Genomic DNA, 24,521 nt, shown 5'->3' with positions numbered 1-24,521 from the left:
CCCTCCTTATATTAATGCAGGTAGAAACAGAGCTACGCTAACACTTCCCACCCACTACCAGTCATTGTGCTAAGCTAACTAGCCTGGGTCTCAGCTCCCTAGAGGGGCTCTATATTCTTGTCTCTCTTTGGGAAACGGTGGACAATAAGAGACTCCCTCTAAAAGTTGTTTGTTCCCATGACTGTAAATATTAATAAACTGAATCAATAAAACACGAGTAAATCTCAAAGGGACGACCAAAGCAGAATAGTGATGGAATTAAGAGGACTTTCATGTCATCAGATTCATGAACGCTCTGTGTAGCTGAGGTCATGTTCAACTCGTCTATGAAATCCAGAGCGGAAAGTAATTACAGCAACATGAATTCCACAACCTGAAAGACTTCAATTATGAGACATTCCCTTTCCACTCTGGAAAGACTTCAACATGCCTTCATCAGTAATTAATTAGTAACAGGTGACATCATCCTGTGAGTCACTGTGGTCCTGGATCATCAGGGCTCCACCTGCAGCAGGCTGCCCCCTGCTGACACAACCGACACCAGAAGACAAGCAGGGAGGAAGTGTATTAACTCATGTTGTATTGTCTTTAATGAGTCGCTACAAACAGACGTTGGACTTGTCGTGACATCACAGAAACGATACATTCTCACCCGCCTGAGTCCATCACCAAACAGGAAGTAAGTTTGGGCGTCTCCTGAGACCTGATGGTTAATATCCACGCAACAAAACTACTGGGAGGAGGCGGGGCTTTCTCTGTGCACTGGTTTCTGGTCAACCCGCCACCAACAACTCATTATTCACTTCTCACTTGATAGTCGGAACTAAAACAGATCAGACGTGGGCTGACAGACAAATGAGGGGGACAAAAATGCATCTTAAAAACCGCATTCATTAAGAGCCATGAAGTTCAGGGAGCACTGAGAGACCTTCAGAGAGGGCGACTGACAGGAGCCTGAGCGCAGGACCCTGGAGCTGACTGCAGCTCTGCAGGGACTCGACACACCCCACTCGCCAGCCGTGTTGGAAGTTCTGGTGTGACCGATTCCTGAATCAGGCGCCGAAGCTTTTGTGAAGTAAGAGAAATAGAACGGGGGGCGACATCTGCTGGGCATTAGTGAAACTACACTTAGAATAAAGCGGTCTTCCCCTACTCAAAGGCTGAATGAGAACATGTGAAGGTTGATGACAAACATTCTGAATCTTTAGAATGTTTCTGCATCGTCTGCTCGTTGGAAGCAGGCTCTCAGCCCCGGCGGAGCTAAACCAGGGCTGACGACTGACAAGACACCCACACATACTGTGGTGTGACCTGTGATATCGGAGGGAGTGGTCATAATTACACGATCAATTCTAATTAATTTATTCAACTCATCTGATTTCAAGTGAAAAGCCTGGTAAACTGATGCTGGTGGGATTGTTTTGGGGGAAGCTGACCCCAACCCCAGGACTGCAGTACTTCAATGATGCTTGACACAACTCGCCTCGGACGAATCCCCTCCCCTCCTGTGACTTGACAAGTGCCTTCAGCCATGTTGCCATTTCGCTTCACTTCTGATGAGCGGTGCAGCCGTCAGCGGGACGGGTGGAGCGCAGCATCCCAGATGTGCTGGTATTGACAGGTTTCCTCCGATATGGAAACTTTTACAGGTTTTCATGGACCAGCGCTGAGAGGAAGACGCTCGAGGCAACTTATGATGGTTAACCTGACAGGTAAGTTTGTCACAGGTGTTGATCGCCACACTTGAGGGAACAGCAAAATCAATCAATAAATATCTGAAGCTGAGAACTCGATAGACTTCTCTTGCTCTCTACCATCGGTATCGGCCCCAGACCACCGGTATCACTCAGGCTCGCCAAATTTACTCCTCCATTTTTAAATTTTCATAGTGTTACAAGTTATAAATCACTGAGAAGTTTCTTCTGTTGCTTTTCCACATCAGCAAGATTCAAGAATCCATTTTAAAAACATGAAAGGTGATATGACGGCGTGAACGCGCCCGCCACGAGGCGCTCAATCATGGCAGCTCTATTCTGGCTCTGATGTTGCAAATTATATTGAAGGGATTTGGGCAACATGGAGGAGGAGAGAAAGTGTAACCGAGGAGCCGTCAAACCCTCGGGATATATACCTTTACTATGATTATATAAAATCTCTATCAGCCAACCCTGCACCTGGACACAGCAGTGACGAAGAAATGAAACCCTCCTGATGTACAGGGGTGGACCATCCAGCCCCAGCCCCAAGCCCCTCCTCCTCAGCGGCAGAGGAAGGAAATCATCGAATCGGTCGAGATGTCACTGACGATGCTGCCGGTGAACGAGGAGATCAGCAGCCACTGAGCCTTCACCTGACTGTGTCAGTGTGTTGTCCCACTTACCTCCCACCTCTGGGTGATAACAACATGTTACCAGGTTACATAAGACTCCAGCTCCCAGGATGCAACAGTCCCAGAGCTTGGCTGTGACTACAAACAGGTGTCTTTCACGTTCAGCAGGTCAATAATCCATCATTCTGACTAACTGGAAGCTGAAATCTTCACCGAGCAAAACATCGGCAGGACGTCAAGGCGGGAGGCGTCTCACAAAAACGGAGGGATGGAGCTTTTATCATCCCCCTCTCCATCCCTCGGCTCTTCCTCTCCTGTCCTCTTGCAGCGCCTTGTGATGCCTGGCGGTTATTTCTGTAGCTCCTGCGGCGTGCTGAAGGTGTCGTAGACATTGGCAGCAAACTCCTTCACCTGGCTGTTCATCAGCAGGTCCTGCAGGGAGAACACGAGCCACTGTTTTTGACTGACTGGGGTTTAAAGCGACTCTGACAACATTTCTCCTTCACTTTAGTGGCTTTCGCTGCATAATCTCACTGATGGTATTTGTTATTTGGTGGAAGAGTTTTATCTTTGCCAACTCTGTAGGCTTCCTTTGGTGTCTTAGTTTTCAAAGTAAAGCACTTAAAAAAATGCAAGGAAACATAAAATGTAATTGTGCCACTGTGCAATAAATCTCCTGTCAATACAATTAACAGCTATGAATAAATCTTGGTTCTGTTTTGGTCTGTGGCATTTGGGTGTTGGGATGAACGCTGGTCAGAGTGACTGAAGCTGGGTTTCACCTGAACAAAGTGACTCGGCGTATCGCTGCAGATGGTGTTGATCTGACCGTTGATGATGGGGATGATCTTCGCCAGCGGCAGACTGACTGCAGACAGACTGCACACACGCACGCGCACACACACACACACGCGCGCGCACACAGAGTTAAATTCCCACACAACACTATACTATACAACACTCTCGTCAAGCATCCTCAGCGGTGGCCAAGACACCACAGTAGTTTTACTATTCAGTCGAGTTCACTGGTTCGTTTTTCAGGTGCTTCAGAGACCAGAACTCTTACTCATGCAGACCGCAAGAAATGGTCTGAGACCGCCTCTCATCCAGCTCTCTCTCCCTCTCTTTCTGAGAGAAACTGAGCGACTCACCTATCAGGTGCAGGCCTGGGGGCGGAGTCATGAGGAGGGGGGCGGAAGAACTCAGCCAGGTTGTCGAGGAGACGAGAGAAACCCCGTTGCAAGCAGGCGTTTAAAACAACGCTGAAGTCTGGACTGGAGAGACGGACACACTCAAGGTTCACGAGTGTGCGCACAGTGATGGTGACATCATCAAACACAGACATGCCGCTCACCTGTCCAACATGTCTCTCGTCTCATTTAGAAGTTTGATGGTTGTTACGTCATTCTCTGTCAACCCACAGGCCTGGACAGCCAGAAGACAGACTCGTAAAGAGATGCATTTTTATGTCAATACATCCACAGGTCACCTGTGTGTGAGGTCACCTGGTCGGCGAGCGTGTTCTCATCGTCTGCTAGCATGTACCAGGACAGCGGGCGCTCTGAACCGCCCTCCACATCCGCTCTGATCCACGCCAGCTGCTGCTCCACCTCCAGCAGGGACAGACTCTGCTTCAGCGACACACTGAACACACAAGGAAGTGTGCAGACAAACTGATGTCCATGTTTTATTACAAAAGCAAAATAAACTGGAATCATAGTGCATGCGGCGTCCGCAGGGGACATGACGCCACGCACGGGTGACACCATCAAACACAAATGCTAATGTCAGTCGCTACACAACTATGATTCTGATTGACGGATGGGATGACAGACTGAGTTGAAAGTCAGGATTCTGGACAGCTTTGATGCTTTGTGACATCATCACACAGCCCCCGGCCCCGCCCCTCCAACAACAGGCTCACTGACACCAGTGACTAAACAAATCCACAGGTTGATCATGAAAACAGGACTCACCCTCCCAGTGAATTCTGAACTGATCTCTTCACCACCATCATCAGCTCAGTCAAACCTGGTGAGACACAGACGCTGTTGGTGTCTCACCCGACACACACACACACACACACACACACACACACACACACACACACACACACACACACACACACACACACAAACACCACTCAGAGTTCTGTGTGTCCTACCGTCTCCCAGTAGATGTTGGATACTGGACAAGTACTGCTGCTGGACGTTGGGGGGGGCCAGGGGGGTCTGGGAGGAAACAGACATGAATAAACCTTCTATTCCTTTATTTTTACTTGCTGGGTTCTCCTCCTTTTCAATAACTCCCTTCTTTCACATCACACAAGGAAATCTCAAACACTTAAGAACAACTAGTAAAGAACATCTGAAAGTCTGGGAACTGGAAGTATTTGCTTCTGTGACACACTTCAGAGTACACAACAATGTTTAGGGAAAGTCTTAAAACCAGACAGGCAGTCTTCTCTTGGGAGCTGAGACCCACGCTAGTTAGCTTAGCACAGTCTATGGCAGGGGGAGTGTTAGCATAGCTCTGTCAGAAGTCACCAAATAGGCTTTTCTTGATTGTCTGGTCGAGCTGCATGAGAGTTCCAGGCGACGGCTCAGTGTCCATCAAACAATTCAAATCTTCAACCAAGCTCTCCCCGCTCTTGTCCCAAATCATGATGATGACAATGAGATTAATCCCAAATGAAGCCAATTACAGACAGGTTGTCACAGCAGGAAACCCTCAACACTGTCAGAGACCCCCATGAGAGGCCATGAGAGAATCCCTCACCTTCTCTTGTTTGCCAACAGAGTTGTCCAGGTACAGGTATCCTCCGATGATGTTCAGCTGGACTCGCAGTAGAACCACCAGCATGCAGGTGCTGTAGACCGCGACGATGGTGCGAGTGAAACCTGAACCAATGAGACCACGAGTTTCACACATTAAAGATCAAATATCAAGGCGGAGCTTCACGCAGTGACCTGCTGACACGTACTGATGATCTTTAAATCCTCCCAGATCTCCAGCTTATTCACGGGTCTGAGAGACAATGAGAGGAAACGAGAGAACGTGGATCAAAACGATATTCCCACCATTCTAAAGACAAAAGGTGCGCAAGACGGTTGTGTGTCAGCTGAACAGTTTGACCTACCGGGTCTTGAGAAGCCCGGTGAGACTCTCTGAGTTCAGCTGGTTGACGATGGCTTCCCTCAGCGAAGGCAGCATGGACAGCACTGGAGCACACAAGCGGCCCACACACTCAGCAACCACAGACTTTTAATCAGAATATCATGATTCCAAACATAAAACTGAAGACTGTGCAACATCTGAATCGAAGATTTAGGTCATAACAACGCTCTAAAAAGAAGTGTATGTGGACAGTAAAGCCCCAGCAGAAAATGTTCACTGGTCACCAGTAATGTTGCAGGTCCTCTGGTTGCTCTCGAAGTGGAACTGCCGTCTGGCCTGAGCGATGTACTCCGTCGCCTCCCTCTCCTGGATCTCCCTGATCTTCTTCTGGGCATATTTGCCCAAGAAGTACACACCTGCCCACAAACAGGAGGGCAGAGGTGACAGGGAGCAGCTTCCAGCCAGATCAGACGCCTCACTAGGACTTGGTGTATTCATACAACCAATAAGATTTCACAATACTTTACAGATGTGTTTTGTGGGAATTGACGGCCAATAAGACTGCACAAAACAAGATATTATTCATTTCTTTTCACAATAATGCCGAGGCACATTGACTCACTCTTTGTCAGATGCTTTGAAAACCCTCGTGAATGACAAACCAACACATTCACAGGTGTTCAATGTCTAAAACACTCATCTGCAGCAGTTCCACTTAAGTTGTTGCTAATAATTGCCTGCTCGTTCTCTCACTAAAGCAGCTCAGCCATAAACGAATACACAAACAGCTCAGTTATTACCCGTAAATTCAAATATTAATAACCAAGATATTTGGCATAAATCAATACGCTGGGTGGAGCCACGTCATCAATATTAGGTTATCAAAACGTGTCGTCATTATATGCAAAGATACGCTACAGAAAATACATTTAAAACTGGAAATTATTCAATAAACTATAGGTAATTTAACTCGGCGACTTTTAGTCAAGTTAAACTTAAACCATAGTTGTCTAAAATTCCAGCCACTAACCTCTACCTGTTGGTAAAAAAAAAATGTCGGACGACTTTAAGTTATTAAATAACTGTAAATAAAATCTCTTGAAATGTATTTGAAGAACTTTTTTGCCAAGTTTAAAAAAAGCGATGCTACTGAGTTGCTTCTGCGTGCCGTTCGGCGGTGTTAGCCTAGCTAGCTAGCTAGCTAGTTAACTGTTACCTCCAACTACAGCTCCGGTGAAGATAAATTTCCTTTTGTGACGTTTAACAAAATTCCAGACAGACGAAAACATCCTCGGACCGTTCGCGGACCAAATAGTTCGATTTTTTAATTTCTTTCACCTTTGAACCGACTATTCACGGGCATATTAACTCACACGAGTAACAAATCCAACCATGCTAAATGTCAAACGCACGCTAAGTAACACAGGTTCCGCTTATACGTTTGAAAATAAACTTCATTTGCCAAACATGAGAGTTCCATCCACTCTGGTGGGTATTATCTACACTTGAGCTGTCTAAAATGTTGATAACACTTAACGCGAAAAATCGTGTTTCAGTCAATCGAACTGTAAATCACGGAGAAATTAGGACATCAAACACTTTTTATTTTATACGCAAAATCCCTTCACTTCCGGTTTGCAGTAAACGGAAACTGCGACTGGTTCGACCAATATTATCTTCCCCCCTACGTTGCTTCTGCGTGGTTTCTGAAACGAAGATAGCGAGCAATATTGTCTCTAAAAGACCAAAAATTACCGACAAACTTGACTCATTTATTTGCTGTTGCGTAGTCGTGCTGGTGGTTGTCATGGGAACCAAGGAGCGCTTCCGTCCGAGTGATGAGGACATTGAAAAGTGGATGACCTACGCTTTTGACATGGTGGGGGATCGATACCACACATAGGACTCTAATCATTTAGATGGAGACGTTTAGTTCGTTGAATAGAAAAATGTTTTTTTTTCTATCAAAAATGAGACACTAACTCCTTTAAAAACAACTTAAATGTTTTGAAAAATGAGAAAAACCTTAAATTGTCTTTTTTCAAGTGATTTTCAGGAATCTTTTTTTTTTACGTTTACAAAACCGTGCGCTTGGGTTGACGCTAACCACGTTTGCTTGGATGTACGGGAGGTCCATATGGAGAGCTAAAACAAATTTTGTGGCCACAAAACATTTGATGTTCACACACAGATTAAATTTGTGGAAAGTTGTGTCCCGCGGCCTTAAATGAATCAAATAGGGGGAACAAGTTTGATGTCGTGGACACAGTTTTTGATGTGTTGATATGGCCGTTTGGGAGAGTTTCATTAATCAATCAATGATCATTTTTAACTGAAAAAATCCTCGAGAAACATAACATTTCTGTTCTCTGATTTTCACTTAATTGCAGTTTTGCACTGTTCAGTAGTTCTACTTCACACCAAGAACCCTGTGTGTGTGTGTGTGTGTCTGCAGGCTAAAGACGCCCTGGAGAACGGGGAGGTTCCAGTCGGATGTCTGATGGTCTACAAGGATGAAATGGTGGGGAGGGGACGGAATGAGGTCAACGAGACCAAGAATGTAGGACAACTTGAGAACATGGCGTCCAAACCATCACCTGCCAGAACCTCCATGACTTACTGTGTGTGTGTGTGTCTCTCTAAGGCCACTCGCCACGCTGAGATGGTGGCCTTGGACCAGGCCTTGGACTGGTGTCGCCGCAGCAACCAGGATGTGAGGGGTGTGTGTGAGCAAACAGCCCTGTATGTCACAGTGGAGCCATGCATCATGTGTGCCGCTGCCCTGCGTCTGCTCAGTATCCTTCACCGCCTGTGTGTGAACTCCTGAGGGAGCTGGAACGTCTTCGTGCCTGATGAAGCGTTCCTCCTTCACGCTCTCCAGATATTCCGGTCGTCGTGTACGGCTGCAGGAACGAACGGTTCGGAGGCTGCGGGTCAGTCCTGAATGTCTCCTCTGCTGACCTACCTCAGACAGGAACGCCATTCCAGGTCAGTGTGTGCTACTGCACCTGATGCCTGTAGAGTAGACCCCCGGTCTGTGGCCCCTCACTAGTCGCTGTCTCGTCTCCAACCACTAGGGGATCAGACCTGGATCTTGATCCTGAAGGATCCCCAGATGTTCTGTCAGTTTGGGTTTGCTGCTCACGTGTCCATGTTGGGGTCATGCATGTAACGGCATGTTGTGTGTGTGTGTGTGTGTGTCTGTTCAGTGTGTTTCAGGCCACAGAGCAGAAGAAGCGGTGGCAATGCTGAAGACATTCTACAAACAAGAGAACCCCAACGGTGATCAGAATGTCCTATGTGTCCTCGTCCTGACAGAATCCTTTTCATGTTTAGTCAAATTACTGAGAAGCTCACATTAATCCTGGCACCTTTTTCTTCTTTTTCAGCTCCGACTCCAAAAACCAGGAGAGACTGACTCTAAACATTCTTAGCATTTTTATAGATTGTATATCGTTTCTTAACTAATAAAAATAATGACTGAACAAGCAGGCGTTGTTCCGTTAATAAAGCAGATAGAAACCAACAGAAGAAAAAAAGTCACGTGTGAGGTGAAATCTGGATATTTCGATGCAGTTCAACAGTCTGGCAGCAGGTGGAGCTGCAGACCAACTAGTGTCGCTGTAGAGGCGGGCAAAGTACAACCCCTGGCAAAAATGATGGAATCAGCAGTCTGAGGACGTTCAGTCGTTTAATTTTGTAGAAAAAAAGCAGATCACTCACATGAGAAAAAACTGAAGTCATTTCAAATGGCAACTTTCTGGCTGGAAGAAACACTGAAAGAAAGCAAGAGAAAAAACTGGTCGTCAGTAAGTTCCTGTGTTCGACCAAGCAGAGAGAACAAAGGACGGAATCACCCTATAAATTCTCATTCCCAAAACTAGCACCTGCATCAGATTAGATCTGCTCGTTAGTCTGCAGTTTAAAAGGAGCGATCACACCTCGGAGAGCTGTTGCACCAAGTGGACTGGCATGAGTCATGGCTCCAACACAAGAGATGTCAACTGAAACAAAGGAGAGGTGTATCAAACTTCTCAAAGAGGGTTAATCATCACGCGATGTTGGTTGTTCAGTCAGCTGTGTCTGGAATCTGGACAAATACAAACAACACGGGAAGGCTGTTGAAGGCAAGCCTACTGGTAGACCAAGGAGGAAGCGTCACCACAGAAAAGTTAAAGCAGTGTCTTGAAAACAGAAAATGCGCAGCAAAACAAATGAGGAACAAATGGGGGGAGTCAACGTCTGTGACCGAACTGTAAGAAACCGTTTCAAGGAAATGGGATTTCCATCCAGAAAAGCTAAAAGAAAGCCATCATTAACACCTGAACAGAAAAAAACAAGGTCTCAAAGGGCGAAGGAAAGCAGTCGTGGACTGGATGAAAGTCATTCAGTGACGAATCGCGAATCTGCACGGGGCAAGAAGATGATGCTGGAACTTTGGTCTGGTGCCGTTCCAGTGAGATCTGTGAAGGTGCCTGCCTGAAGAAAACAAGCAAATGTCCACAGTCCTGAATGGTGAAGGCACTGGGGAGGTGGCTGTCAGGACATCTTCAATAAATGCACAAGTTTATGTGGACATTTTGGACACTCGTCTTTTCCCCTCAGTTGAAAGGACGTTTGGGGATGATGACATCGTTTGTCAAGATGATGAGGCATCTTGCCACAGAGCGAAAACTGTGAAAACACTCCTGGAAGAAAGACGGATAGCGTCAATGTCATGGCCTGCAAATGGTCTCAGTCCAATTGAAAATCTGTGGTGGAAGTTGAAGAAAATGGTCCATGACAAGGCTCCAACCCGCGAAGCTGATCTGGCAACAGCAGTCCGAGGCAGACCGATGAGTCCTGTTTGTCACTCATTCCATGCCTCAGACGGCGGTGCAGCAAAGCACGAGCGTTCTGTTGAAGAAGGGTTCTTCCGTTTGTTTGGTTTTCATGATTCCGTCCTTTGTTCTCTCTGCTTGGTCGAACACAGGAACTTACTGACGACCAGTTTTTTCTCTTGCTTTCTTTCAGTGTTTCTTCCAGCCAGAAAGTTGCCATTTGAAATGACTTCAGTTTTTTCTCATGTGAGTGATCTGCTTTTTTTCTACAAAATTAAACGACTGAACGTCCTCAGACTGCTGATTCCATCATTTTTGCCAGGGGTTGTGCGTCCGCTTGCTTTCTGTCACCACACGCTCCAGATTACACCTCTGATGAAGCTTGAGCACCGTCAGTATCGGGTCATGCATTTCTACAATGTCCTCAGTGGGGACAAACTATTCCCGTGTGTGTGAGAGCGCTTCTGTCCTTTCGAGGACTCAGACACACACACACCCTTCGTTCAGCGTTTCTTCAAAAGCTCCAGCAACAAGATGTGATCCATTTATTTCTTTTACTCCACCCGTCTATGCATCTTCATCTCCTGTCATGTGATGACATCGTTATTCCCACAGCATGACAGGTTTTGTCCCCAGGACGACAGCAAATGTCCCAAAGTTTCACGGCAACCAGCCGGTTCACCGTCTCCGTGTTGAACACATGCTCTCCACACCTTCATCTCGGCTGAAAATGTTCGGAAAACATTTTTTAAAAATTTTGCTGCCATAAGAAGCTGCTGAGAAACACTTGAGAGTCGAGTCTGCACCTGCAAACGTCCCACAGCTCAGCCCTGCATCCCCGCCAGGGCTCAACCTGAACACTGCAGCACCTCCCAGATTCTACCACCAACAGCCTGATATGAACACGTCTGCTGGAGCAATAAACACCTCGCATATGAGAAGTTTTGTTTTAAATAATTATGAACACAGGCTCCCGCTGTGACGGGCGATTCCTCAACAACCTGATGTCTGATGTCGCCGGACGCTGAAGCGTGCAGCAGCGTCCGGCTCCTCGTTAGCATGGAAATGTATGCTAATGAATGCAGAGCTGAATATTTGAGACTGTTTTAATGTGACACCTCAGAGTGGAGGAGTGGATGTGTTAATGAACACACACACACACACACACACACACACACACACACACACACACACACACCGCAGCGCGAGCTGTGAAGCACTAATGAATGGAGTGCGTTGTGTCTCACTCCCCTTTCCAAACTGACAAACCAGCGTGCGCGCGCGTACGCACACGCACGCACGCACACACACACACACACACACGAACGCACGCACACACACACACGCACGCACGCACCACATTATAAAACAGTGTAATATGCGATGTCATAGGTGAGGTGAGGGAACACCCACAGAACATAAAGGTTGACTTTAGCTGATTTCACAACTGAATGAGCTGCAGGGCAACAGAGCCAGAGGTGGTGTGTGTGTGTGTGTGTGTGTGTGTGTGTGTGTGTCGGGGGGCTGTGGGGTGTCAAACAAGAGACACCATCCACTGTTTTGATGAATATAAATGCAGATTTATTGTTGTTTCTCTCAAACTACAAAACAATCCTGTTTATGAGTTTTGTTTGCTTGTTTACTTTTTCATCATTGAAAATGACTGAAACAAACAAACAAACAAAGCGTGTGTCTGGAGGGCCGCCCGCCACGGGGCCCCGGGGCCCTACAGACGTCACTCACAAGTCAGACGGACTGGACCGAAATTGAATCCACCCTAACTTTATTGATCTAGTGGGTTCTTCAGAGGGTGATGAACAATATCAACACAATATTGATGTTCAGTAGTTTTGTAAAAGCTTAAGAAGGTAAAAGAGGTTACAAACACTGTTGTAGCGCACCGTACAGTACCGTGGGAGCGGTCATGTGACGTGTCGCACATCCGTGACCGCAGCCAGACGCAGCAGCTTCGTCTTTGCCACAAAAACAACCAGACTGACAGAAACTAAAGAGCGCTTGATCCACCCGCACCTATTTACATGTGATTACCCATGAGCCATTACTGGAGATTACGCCAACCGTCTGTCCACTTCCAGAGAGGTCGTTTGTTTTCCGTTCTTGTGCTGTTGGTGGTGGGCGGGGCATGTCTCATCCTCGCCATGGCTGATTTCCATGACCTGAGAAAGGATCATTCACCTTTGACCTTATCTGGGGGGGAGGAAGGAAATAGTGAAGGTGTGTGTGGCGTTTTAAAATTGATCCAGAGATTTCTCCTGCTGGCGTGGGCGGAGCACTGCCAGAGTGTTCATTGGTACAGGTGGCGAGGCACGTACCTGTGTGCGGCTGGTCCCAGATGTAGCTGTTCAGGATTTCTCCGAGGACGTAGAAGACACAAATCACCACCGTCATTGCGCCGAAGAAAACGACTCTAGCCAGCGGAGCGATGCGCTCCAGCACTGGGTACACCCACACGCCCGTCACCTGGTGTACCCAACATGTCCTGCAGGGGCGGGAACACCAGGGTTAACAACCCTGTACAAAGTTCAGATCAGATGATCTTAACCTCAACTGGAGATGCTCTGATCCTAGTACCAGTCTGGGATGTAGCCTCTGCTCACTGCTAACAGCTAGCACTGGAGCGACTGGCAGCTCACGCTCTCCTGCTTCTGTCCAGCTTCTCAGAAACGCATTTTTATCATAGCTTCTCTACCTCAGTGGCACTCAAAGAGCTTCACACACACACACACACACACACACGCACACACACACACACACACACGCACGCACTGATGGTGGAAGCTGCCAGGCAAAGTGCCAACCTCTCGTCAGGAGCAATTAGAAGTTCAGTATCTTGCTCAAGGGCACTTGGACGTGGTCACCGGGGGAAGTGAGGATCCCGCAGCCACTCGCGTGCTTTCTTCCTGTACTCAGAACTCTGAGCTAACTTCTAGTACCCAAACGCAGCACCACATGCTAGCAGGAGTTTTGTGCCCGGTTCCATCACGCTGGAGCAGACGTGCAGAGCTCAGAGGAGGAAACAGACATTTCTCACGTATCCGGTTGTATTCTGTCCTCCTAACTTCACGCCGTGAGCTACTGAAGAGTGCCAAGCTAACTGTTCATGAGTGAAGCTTTCCAGCCTCCTGCTGCATCACTGGTGTTAAAAGTTGTCAGGAACATTTGCTACCAGAGGATGTATCCCAGGCCGAAGAAGCACACAGCAGCCAGACCCCACGACCTGCTGGGATACCGGTGGTGGGTGGTCCGCATCTCGATGATGATGAAGGGAAGGACAGTGGTGTGCTGAGCGGGGGAGGAAGACGAGAGCAGGAGGGAGGATAATTAGCTCTGCACTTGAAACACAGTAGAGTTAAACATGCAGTGCTGAAAAAAACAGGCACATATTCAGTCACCTGCAGCTCTAGGAGCACAAAACTGGCAAAGAGTTCATTGGTGGCCCTGAAATAGAAGTCGTCACCTCCATTTAGTCATCCTGACGCCACGGGACGCGTTTACACTACGAAATAAGTCCAGCGAGGGGAGGAGAGCCTCCGAGGACGAGGGAGCATCCCCACACACCACAGTGAGTTAGTGTGACTGTAACTGTTGGTTCTCTCCTCCTTTAATAATGAATCAATCTATAAACTGTGTGTGTGTGTGTGTGTGTTTGCTAACACTCCACTGAGGAGGAGAGGATTCTGGGACATGTTGAGGGCCTCCACAATGACCTCATACACAGACTGCACACATTCAACGGCTCTTTTTGCGGTTGGCTAAGTCACCCTAGATTGTGACCTTTGACCACCGACACGTTTTCGGTTCATCCTTGAGTCCTCGTGGACGTCTGAGCCAAATGTGATAAGTCATCAAGACGTCAGATGTGGCGTTGAGCCTGGGACGTGTGATGATGGACGAGGAGGCAGACAGACGCTGGAAACACACTGTGCTAGACGGAGGTGAAGAGTTCATGTTCTCAGTTCTGTTCCTTCTTCAGCTGAATGCAGATAAACAAGAACTTAGCGAAGAAACGGAGAGGAGAATTAACGGAACTTAGAGAGATCCAGTTCTAGCTGCCCAGCTCTCAAAGTGGATTTCAAAGAAAAATGTTCCTGTCTATCCGATACAGCCGTGTGTGTTGTGCGCTTCCCACCAAAGAAGGAGGCCATTGTGTCACATCCCGTCTTCCACCAATCAGCTTCTCAGGCTTCCCTCTAAGGATTTGACAAGGTCAGAGTGAAGATGCCAAGTATGTGCAAACTACAAGGAGCGTAACAATATCCCGGCGCTCCGAAGAGGACAAAATAGCTCTCCCCCCGGGGTCTTAAATTCTAGGTTTCCCTCCCATCATTATCCAGTGCACACACACACACACACGCACACACACGCACACGCACACGCTGAGTCTGCACTTTTACCCGGCGTGGAATTCTAATCTGCAGGTCAAGTTTAAGTTTACTCTCTGCTGTGAACGTCGCCACTCGTAAATAATACGGCCTTTGTCCTCCCTTCTCCTCACCATATATCTGTTTTCAGGTCTTCCTCGCTGTCCCTCCCTCGCCCTCCGTCTCTGTCACCCCCCCCCCCACACCCCCACCCCTTCGGAGGTTTGCGGTTTCTCTGGAGCAGTCAGCTTTCTGCCTCTGGAAACCCCCCCACCCAGCCCTCCTCTGGCAGACAGCGGTGTCTCGATCCTGTGGTCTGGGACTAAATATGGGACAAACCATTTCACGCAGAGATACTCGAGTGGGTGGGGTCATGAGGCCCAGGGTGGGGTCACGAGGTCAAACATCTTCCACTGCAGGCAGATCAGAAGTGACAGGACTGAAACTGCCGCATCAGAAATAGATCCGAGTCTGGGATGTTTGAGACGGAGAATTTAATTCAGAACACTGGTTGGTAAAGCCTGGAGTCCCAGATTTGAGTCCCACATCAGTTAAATCACATGCTAATGTACCATTGCTAACGTACCGCCGCTAACATACCGCCGCTAACGTACCGCCGCTAACATACCGCCGCTAACGTACCGCCATATCGCCGTTACTTTAAGACAAGACTTTTAGATGAAGACTTTAATCTGCCTTGTTGGTGGATCAAACTTTCATCTTAAAGTGGGAAAACGTGCATCAGCATCCTTTCTCTGTACAGGTGGACAGGTGGTTCCACACCTTGCAGTGGCGTCCAACATCGCCATCTCTGGTCATTATGTGTTAATGCAGCCAGGAGATGAATCTCTGTCAGGGTCGATTAGCGTGACTGTTAAACACATTCAGTCCAAAATTGAATCCATTTCTCTCCCTCCGCCAACATCACTCAACCCCTCCCTCCTCTAATGGGAATAGTGACAGGGTTGCCATGGTAGCTGATACAAATAAACAACAGTGATACCATGGAATACTACAAAATATTTACAACCAGACTGGAGTCATACAAATGTACACACACACACACACACACACACACACACACACACACACACACACACACCCCTCAGTGGTGTTCTGATTGTTTTGGTCCTTAGCGACAACACCATAGCAACCACTCGGCTATTGCATCACCTCCTGGAGAAGAGACACCAAACACACACGTCGTCTTTGTCTCCTTCAATTAAAGTTGTGTTCCGGGAATCTTTCCGAAACACACCTCACACTCCTGTGTGTGTGTGTGTGTGTGTGTGTGTGTGTACAGTACAGCCAGTGTTCTGGCAGCAGGAAGTTTGATGAGGAGCTTTGCATATGAGCGACTGAGTTGGAAACGTTGCGATTATCTCGCTCAGGCTGATGTAAACACACACAGCTGATGGCGTTATCACGCCGCCGGCGTGTTGCTGTCTAAACATGAGATTAAACCCGCTTTCAAATCAAAGCCAGCGACCCGCCGCGAATATTCAAATTCAGGCTGATAAGATCCACCAAGTGCTTCACGAAGTTCATAAGATCTGAGCAGCTACACGTGATGGATTCCGTTTACATGCTGACAACCAGCAGACAGATAATCAAGATCTGGGTCGTCCAGGTCCTCCGGGGTCCTGTGGCTTTCCGGACCAGAGGGGACAAACACCTTCAAGCACCTCAGTGCTGATGACTGTTATCACCCCTCCAGAACACAAGAGGAGCAGAGGGGTGGCGCTGGCCCTCTCCTGGTGCCTGACAGGCAACTGGCGGCATCCACGTACTTTACTGAAGCAGAAGGGGACCCAATCAGCCGTCAGCAGTGCAGCTGTGCCAGAATCAGTCAAAGTCTCCAGAACGCTGCAGTCGTCACCGTGCTCACTGGAGCTTTCTAAAGTGCTTCAGTCAGCAAGACATTCAGTTGTCAGGCAGACATGAACTGCACACCACAAGCCCCGCCCCCTCCCAAACCTGTTACACACACTAACCTGCATGACATGAATTGGTGTGAGGATTTTAAGTCCCTGCAAAGCTTCAACTGTTGGGAGTCACAGCTTGTCAAGTGGCCCGGATGTGAGTTTGCACCGCTGATCAAGACGCTGGCGGAAGGATGAGGAGCTGCTGAGCTGCTCCCTGAGCTCCCTCCTCCCTGCAGGATGGCTTGAAGGTGGAGGAGCCTACAGACCTGGGCTGCAGGCCTCTCCTTCACTACAGTTGCCAAACACTCTTGTTCCATCCATCCATGTTCCAGCGTTAATCCAGGACTGAGTCACACGTCCCAACTTCTCACCCTACCTCCAGCGTGTCTCTGAGCTCAGAGGAATGCTTCCCTTTTCTAAAGGTCTGGAGAAACAGAAACCATCCTGGAAACAGCCAGCAGTGAGTCCACCAATCACCGACCACTCACCCAAGTCCGGATCAGGACTTGAGGTGGATTCTGGCACCACGGTGTCACAGCCTCCCCATTTAGAGCCTGTGGTGGTGTGAGGGTACTCACCATGCCGTGGTTGAGCCACTGAGGGATGAAGTTGTCCAGCAGTTTGGGGTAGACCAGTTCTCTGTCGTACAGGTAGAGAGACCAGAACGTGAAGACCACAAACTAGACGGAGAGAGGAAAAGACAAAGTCAGCAAATATTCCACCGGCCAATGACGAGTGCCGCTGCTTCATACTTCCTTCCCACAAGACAAAAAGCAAACAACTTTCAAAGGTGGAGCTTCAGTCGGCGGCCCCGAGCCTGACGTGGCATCACTCCTCCGGCTCCTTGAATCAGGTGAGTCAGCCTGAATGCAAACCTCCCCTCCATCACTTCAAGAAAGCTTTCACTACAGTTGATACTTACGTGTGTGTGTGTGTGTGTGTGTGTGAGACTCCACTCTCTTCTGTTAGTACACAGTAACATTTCACTGTGGGTCCAGTCTGAGATTCTGACCCCTGCGCTGAGGTCTCTTGCTGCCATCTTAACACGTCAATCATAAATTACGAAGCGCTGGTGAGGAGGCAGGTTTCCCGTTTCCTACCAAGCCTTTTCAAAGCCAACTGACATGGCGACCAGCATCGCTCACTTCCCTTCTGAGCTTCGCCCCCTTTGCCTTTATGCAGAAAACAAGATGTCAGCAGGCAGCAAGAGTCTTTCCTCTAAGATTCTACTGACGTTAACACTTGGAGAAGCTGAGTGAACGCTTCTCTGGCTCGACGCTCCACATGAAGAGCAAGCCGTTATGCAACCCACGCAGACAGCAATCACAAGTCCCTGCATCATCACCCCTGACTAAACCGCTTCCACAAGGTTATGTAACTCTGCCCTTCAGATCCTCACCTCTCCCTCCCAACCGTCCCAGGCAGGACCGGGAGGGAACCGATCATGCTGGAGTTTCATCGCTGGTTGAGGCCAAGATCGTGGATGCAACGACATGAAGCCAACATCCAGCATGTGACAACCCTGACCAACATTCTCTGGATCAGCTTCCTGGGTCCAGCCTTCCAAGAGCCGCCACTCACAGCTCAACTGGCTTAGACGGCCGCCACTGTTAGGAAGCGTGCACTCACATCTGTCTGTCGGTTCCAGCAGGCTGTTTGACTGAAGATGGTGGAGGGGTGGAGCGTGCGAGGTGGACCACCCGGAGGGCCCTCTGGCTCTCAGGACTTCATCCATGTTTTATCATTCACTCTTTTCACTCAATATCTGAAAAGCTTCTCTCATCACAAACCACAGCAAGAACAAGATGAGCTGAGTCAAACTGGTCCTTTGAAGAACTTGGCTGAGTGTTCCACGAGGAGAACCTCCGGGCTGCTGAGCGATTGTTTCTGTCATAGATCCCTGAAGGATCAGGCTAATCCCTTACACTCTCACTAGCTTGTTACCTTACCGCACCACAGCGTAGCTATTTTGCAGTGATGAGCTAGCCTGGCTACAGCACAGTTAGCCAGGCTAGCATTACCTCACACAAGGCTAACGTGTGACAACCGGTCGTTTGTTGAGCTTTTTCAAACACAGGTTGAGAGCTACAGCCTGCAACTCTGCTGTCGGAACCTCCCACAACATCTTATCGATGATTCCAGTTTTCTTCTGTCCATACCTGACAAATACTCGCCATCAACTCACCTGCTTTCGTTTCCCTCTCAGGTGAAGACAACTAACGCAAGATTCAACCGTAGGTTTTTACAGTGGAATTAACTGAGTGCAACCATAAAACATGAAATATGACAGAAACAGAAGAGGCCGAATATACACATCACTCCAGTCTCAGGCTGATCCTTCCCCAGGCGCTCGTGTGTGTGTGTGTGTGTTCTATCTCTGCATCCATCTGCTCACCGCTCCAACGGGGAAGGCCAGGACGGCCATCATCCAGTCCCTCAGGCCGATCAGCTTCCTCAGCTGCCTCTCCTGCTCCCTGTTGTCGCCTCCCTTCGTCAGCAGACTGGACACATCGATCAGGACGCACACGCCGAAGAACACGGCCTGGATCACCTAGAGAGAGAGCAGCGCCACGGCGTTGAACAGCTGCCAGTTGTGTCAATGCACTCTGGTCCTTCTTTAATTAAACAACAACAAAATAGTAACATAATTATTGCCGGAATGGCGTTTACACGAGTGCTGTCTGGGACTCCTGGTGACAGATGGGTTCTTGAGGGCTTGCCCCACTCAGCGAGGGACCAGAGCCACAAGGTGTCAGGCAGAAACGAGACATGGGACTGACCCTGGATCTGAGGCGAGCGGGACCGAGAGCTGCATCTGCACCTCCATCTCTGTACGTAATCAAACACCAGCATCGATACGTTCACGATCTGACCTTCTACACCCGCGAGCCGCGTCAGGATGCGCACATCCGACTCTCCTCCCCTCCCGTGTCCTCCCATCGGGAGGATCAGGTGACCCCCACTGGGTGATGATCGGCTGGAAGCTATAAGGTCATCACATGCACCTACAGATGTGCGATAAAATCCTGCATAGAATGCATGCAGCCCACTGCTGCTTACCAAAGCTGACAGTAAGACTGCTACTGCTGATGCAAAATCAATCACACGTGTGTGTGTGTGTGTGTGTGTGTGTGTGTGTGTGTGTGTGCGGGTTTCATGTTACAAATTTTCAAACACAGTCGCTGTGATTAGGGGCCAGATGTTGCGGTGGTGTGTGTTTCCTGGCTCCTGGTGTACTGGTCATTAACACCCCAATTGCCCAGGAGGACAGGTCTAATGTGGAAAACATGACAAACCTATTTCTCTCTCTCTCTCTCTCTCTCTCTCTCTCACACACCCACACAGAGGATTTTTATTACCTTTACAGGTAACAATATGAAACATTTCTGCAATTAAATCTAAAAAAAACTTAGAACTTGTTGACACCTCTGATCTTTTCCTATCCCGGAGGAATACCGCGTCATATTCCAGCAGACAGAGGGTGTGAGAAGCGCTTCAGCCGGCGAGCTAACGGTTAAAATAGCAGTTGATGCCAAAAACACGACAAACCTCGTCTGCTTGAAGATTTTCAACTTGAGAGAGAACTTTGCACGAAGTCGTGTTCCCTCCAGGTCTTGGCTTCGCATCACCAGAGACGACGCAGGGTCCGTGTATATTCTTTCAGTGTTCAGTCCAAGAGGAAGACCGCGGCTGCTGATGGACGACTCCAGCTTTATAAACACACTTTCTGCTTTCTCGAGTCACAAAGACGACATCCAGGAGGGGCAAACCTGTCTATGACCTCCACATGTTCCTGAGTACCAAAACACCCTTTGTGCGTCCCAGCCCTCTAACGGATGATTGCTGCGTCACTATTTTTACTTGCAGGCGTGTGCGTGTGATCCTTCAGCATTTGTTTGCCTCACTCGGTTTGTTTTGCTAGCAGGACTTTGAGTCACATGCTGACATTCAACTTGAACCTCCCACACATCAGATTTCAAAGAATTTCAGCTAATCTGCTTGTTATTCTAATCTGGTTCTTTTTGTTTGGTAATTCAAGTTGATGTGGTCTTCAGATGTGAACGGTCACCTCGGAGACAACGTGAGCCCGCTGTCCGCGGTTGCTGCTGAAGCTGTCACACTTGTTTGCTGAGGTCACGCTACAACGGCTGCCTCTGTGTGAGTGGCATTGTTCTCAGGCCGTGATGAATGGAGCTACTTATGTCTGTGTCTTCTTCCAATTCCCCTCCTTTAAGTACAAAATCTAATTTGACTTCTGTCTAAATGTGTTCCGCTGCTGCTTTATCAAAGAGCCCTGATCTAAACCCTGAACATACAGACTTCATGATTTACTTCGATTCCCCAACATGTTCTATAACATGGATGCCTATGTTTGTCACTTGCTGGTTTATTTACAAGTATTCTGACACTTTTCCTTCCTTCCCACAAATTCTAATGCTTGGACTTGCTTCTAGCGATGCCTACCGTTAGCGTTCTACTACTAACCCCTACATTTACACTTAAAAACTCCTCCGAGTGGTTCTCTTTGGCGGGATGATCACGTACACATGTAACGCTCATCGACTTTAGGCTGGTTTGTGACCAGCTGGTGTGTGCAAGTGAACCAGTGAGCTCGCCCTCATCCACAGCGACGCTCAATGTTCATGTTAGTTGGCGTTCATCTCCAGTCCGAGTGTTTGTGGATGACTGATCATCCAGCTGGTTTAAGGAGACCTGGGTTACACCAGACCAGCTGGAGAGTTAGTAAAGGGACATATTTCGGACAGCTCAGCTGCTGTTGGCATCAGTCTCTGTTAGCTTCAAGCTAAATATACGTGGCTGGTCCTTCCTGCATTCTAGAGTCATTAAGAAGTGATGAGGGAGGGAAAAACAGTCTCAGTGAGCAGAAGACTTCTGTTAGTGAGTACTTGAAGGGTCAAATACACGTTTTAGGTGAAGTTTTTACCTCAGTGAGCCACATCGCAGACATGAGGATACAAATGCTGACTCATTGTTGTGCGTGTCTTTGAGGGCTGACAGTGAGAACACCTCAAACTGGTTTGGAACCATCAACTTAATCTGACAGGAACCTGGTGGAAACGACTGAACCCTGCAAATGTACTCAGACCAGTTGTTGGCCGTCAAATGAAGCTAACCCGCTGCTAGCCGCTAACCCCTGACCCCCGCTAGCCGGAGATGATCAGCGGTGTGTGGGAGGCGCGCTCCCGCGCGAGCAAATGTGACCGGAGTGCATTCTGTACCACAGCACCTGCTCAGGTTTAGCCGCTAGCCGGTAAACCCACGTCGGAGGTCGGAGTATAGCGGCGACTAAACGAGCCTGTTTAAGTTCATCCTCCCGCACACGCAGGTTTATACTTGTCACAGCGACCCGAGGAGGTGGGAGGGAGGCGGGAACGCGGCTTGAACACTGGAACTCAACGTGATTAGCAGTTAGCGAGGTGCTAAGCTAAGACGGTGCTCGGGGTCAACAGAGACGAATCCAGCCTCACCAGGTTAATGAAGGTCAGGAACTTCCAGCTGCCCCCGTAGGTCTGGTGAGCCGGCATGTCCAGAGCTTTGTAGTGGCAGAGGATGGAGAAATAAGACAGCAGGATGGCGACCCGGAGGATCTGCGAGGGGATCAGCGCCATGATGCTCGCTCCCTGTCTCTCTGTGCCCGACTGCACCTCCTCTCGCTGTCCGACTGGTTCTGGTTCTGCTGGGTCAGTTGTCTCCGCCGTCTGAGCCCCTCCGGGTCTCCGCGTCTCTCCTGCCCCCCGCGGTCTGCTGCTTCCGTGTTATGGTGGCGGTGGTGGTGATGATGATGATGATGATGACGATGCTGCAAGGGGGAGGGAAGGTCAATATGTCTACTCTCAGCCTATATCTTAACAGCTGATTATAAATGAGAATATTTTTAAATAATCTATCGTTTTTGTCTCATTTCTACTTTTATGGAAAGAAACAAACCTGTTGAACAGAACCACCAAGGCTTCTCCACAGCAGCAGCAGCTGACGAGTGCTCACCGCCAAGCCTGTCGGCTGCTGCAGGAATTCTGTTTTAGCTATGATGAAATGTGTGTGTGTGTGTGTGTGTGTGTGTGTGTGTGTATATATATATGTGTATGTATGTGTATATGTATATATATATATATATATATATATATATATATATATATATATATGTATGTATGTATATATATATATATATATGCATACACATATATATACACATACATATATATATATACACATACATACACATATATATATGTATTTATACATATATATGCATTTTACATACCCTCCAAAAGAACTTGATTGTATTTCAGCCTTTTTCACCTTTCATCAGGTGAAGGTCGCCATCACATTATCTCCTGATACCTGTCAGCCACATGTAAACCCAGAGGTGTGGCACACGACCTCATCACCAAGAGCGACACTGTGAATGCTCCTCACAGTGAAACGTTCCTGTGTTCCTGTCTGTTTAAATGGAAAGAGAGTCGGACAGGATAAATGGAACCATAACGGGGAGGAAAGAGGTGATGCTGTTGCCACGGCAACACTCGCAGCCTGAGTGCTTCTGCACAAACAGGTGAAAGAACTGACGGGTGCAGAATCACATCTCATCAGCTTCTAACCCTGGTCGTTTTGTCCTCCAGGCTGCAGGACGCGCCTGTGCTCCGTGTGACTATTGAGTACAAACCTCCAGGCACAAAAACTTTCAGTGCAGAAAGGCAGGGGACGTTTTCTGCCATATGTAGCCTCCGGCTAACCTCCAGGTGAACGCAGAGAGATGTGATGGAGCTTCAAAGGAACAGACCAACTTTTAGGGAAATTTTCTGGTGGTCCATCGTCCCCCAGGTCAGACAAGAGCACAGAGACCCTCCTCCAGGGAGCTGAGACCCACGCCAGTTAGCTTAGCACAATCATCGGTTGTTTATCATCATTATTACTTTCATTATCATTAAAGATGCACAGTCATTACAGATTCCTTCACACAGAACCATCAGTGTTTCTACTCAGATATAAAAAAACCGTATGAGGAGCAACTCGTTATGGCCCATTTGCAACCTAAAAGGAACATTTGTGTTTGGTCCCGTCATGAACGAGAACCAGTGAAAATATGATGAATCACATGAAGGTTCCCTCAGTTTCCTTTCAGCCACTGACACTCTGATGACACCCTGACCTACTTTCAGTACTTTCTCATGTTGAAAGTGAAGCTAGCAATCATCTTGATTCTTTCTGTGCCGTCAGGCCTGATCCAGTATCAGTTACAACAGAAATCACTTGTAGTGCAGCTTTATTATTATTATGGTTCATCAGATCTACATTTGAGAGTCTTGTTATGATAAATTCTGACTAGAAGTCACATGACTCTGCTGCTAGCTCGTCTTTGGCAGACCTAGTCACACCACTCCTCCCGACACATCCATGAATGCTTAAAACTTTTGGTCCAGCAGAAACCTGTCATCACATCCCAAGCCCACACTCTGCTCTTCCATCCATCTCACTCATTATTCTTCTGGTCCGTCTGTTTTGAAGAAGACTTAAAACTAGAAAATCTATAAACTTGTTCAGAAAATGCACGTTAAATATCAACCGATATATTTTTGCAACCACTGATATTTTGTCCTGCAGGCCAACAGAGGAAAAAAAAAAAAAGCAGGTTTAAAGGAAATAGTAACTTCTAGATAAACTCTATTATTGTCCTTTGTCCCCAGAGTCAGACTAGAAGTAGAGCCCCTTCTCCAGGGAGCTGACTCCCAGGCTAGTTAGCTTAGCACAGTGACTGGTAGTGTGTGGGAAGTGTTAGCGTAGCTCCGTCTCTGCCTGCATTAATACCAGGAGGGTTGTGTGTAACCTTGGTGATGAACACCAGTTTAACATGAGGAGACGTTGTAGTGGTAGAATCAGACCCGTAGCCGGAACTACTTTCCTGACTGGGAGCAGTGATTTGACGCAG

General features: G+C 48.0%; 3 protein-coding genes across 5 annotated transcripts; 1 reads left to right on the top strand and 2 right to left on the bottom strand.

Annotated features, from left to right (window-relative positions):
* Positions 1-487: 487 nt before the first annotated feature.
* Positions 488-7,110, bottom strand: pex3 (peroxisomal biogenesis factor 3). The gene is made up of 12 exons (XM_086190103.1): positions 6,663-7,110; positions 5,731-5,862; positions 5,469-5,550; positions 5,313-5,356; positions 5,108-5,229; positions 4,494-4,560; positions 4,306-4,360; positions 3,835-3,973; positions 3,684-3,754; positions 3,481-3,603; positions 3,112-3,208; positions 488-2,761 (listed from the first exon to the last, which is right to left on the bottom strand). Exons 1-12 carry the CDS (start codon positions 6,733-6,735, stop codon positions 2,678-2,680), a joined length of 1,089 nt encoding a protein of 362 aa, XP_086046229.1. The 5' UTR covers positions 6,736-7,110; the 3' UTR covers positions 488-2,677.
* Positions 7,095-8,930, top strand: adat2 (adenosine deaminase tRNA specific 2). Its single transcript, XM_086190104.1, has 6 exons — positions 7,095-7,325; positions 7,902-8,006; positions 8,091-8,241; positions 8,328-8,434; positions 8,656-8,728; positions 8,836-8,930. The coding sequence occupies exons 1-6, from the start codon at positions 7,254-7,256 to the stop codon at positions 8,862-8,864; spliced, it is 537 nt and encodes a 178-aa protein (XP_086046230.1). The 5' UTR covers positions 7,095-7,253; the 3' UTR covers positions 8,865-8,930.
* A 2,880-nt stretch (positions 8,931-11,810) lies between these two features.
* aig1 (androgen-induced 1 (H. sapiens)) lies at positions 11,811-22,603 on the bottom strand. 3 transcript variants are annotated; one of them, XM_086189992.1, is made up of 7 exons: positions 22,523-22,603; positions 22,063-22,394; positions 18,969-19,124; positions 17,152-17,253; positions 13,454-13,569; positions 12,600-12,766; positions 11,811-12,443 (listed from the first exon to the last, which is right to left on the bottom strand). In XM_086189992.1, exons 2-7 carry the CDS (start codon positions 22,201-22,203, stop codon positions 12,415-12,417), a joined length of 711 nt encoding a protein of 236 aa, XP_086046118.1. In that variant the 5' UTR covers positions 22,204-22,394; positions 22,523-22,603; the 3' UTR covers positions 11,811-12,414. The 3 variants fall into 3 exon arrangements, with proteins under 3 accessions (XP_086046118.1, XP_086046119.1, XP_086046120.1); XM_086189994.1 differs by having other exon boundaries at positions 11,813-12,474; positions 22,523-22,600; XM_086189993.1 differs by lacking the exon at positions 22,523-22,603 and having other exon boundaries at positions 22,063-22,395.
* Positions 22,604-24,521: the final 1,918 nt, after the last annotated feature.

This window comes from Aulostomus chinensis, chromosome 20 (assembly GCF_037954235.1).
Source record: "Aulostomus chinensis isolate RoL2024-O1b breed Wild chromosome 20, RoL_Achi_v1.0, whole genome shotgun sequence".
Classification (NCBI taxonomy): Eukaryota; Metazoa; Chordata; class Actinopteri; order Syngnathiformes; family Aulostomidae; genus Aulostomus; species Aulostomus chinensis.
The sequence above is the reverse complement of the archived record's forward strand: the minus strand, read 5'-3'. Positions and strand labels throughout refer to the sequence as shown.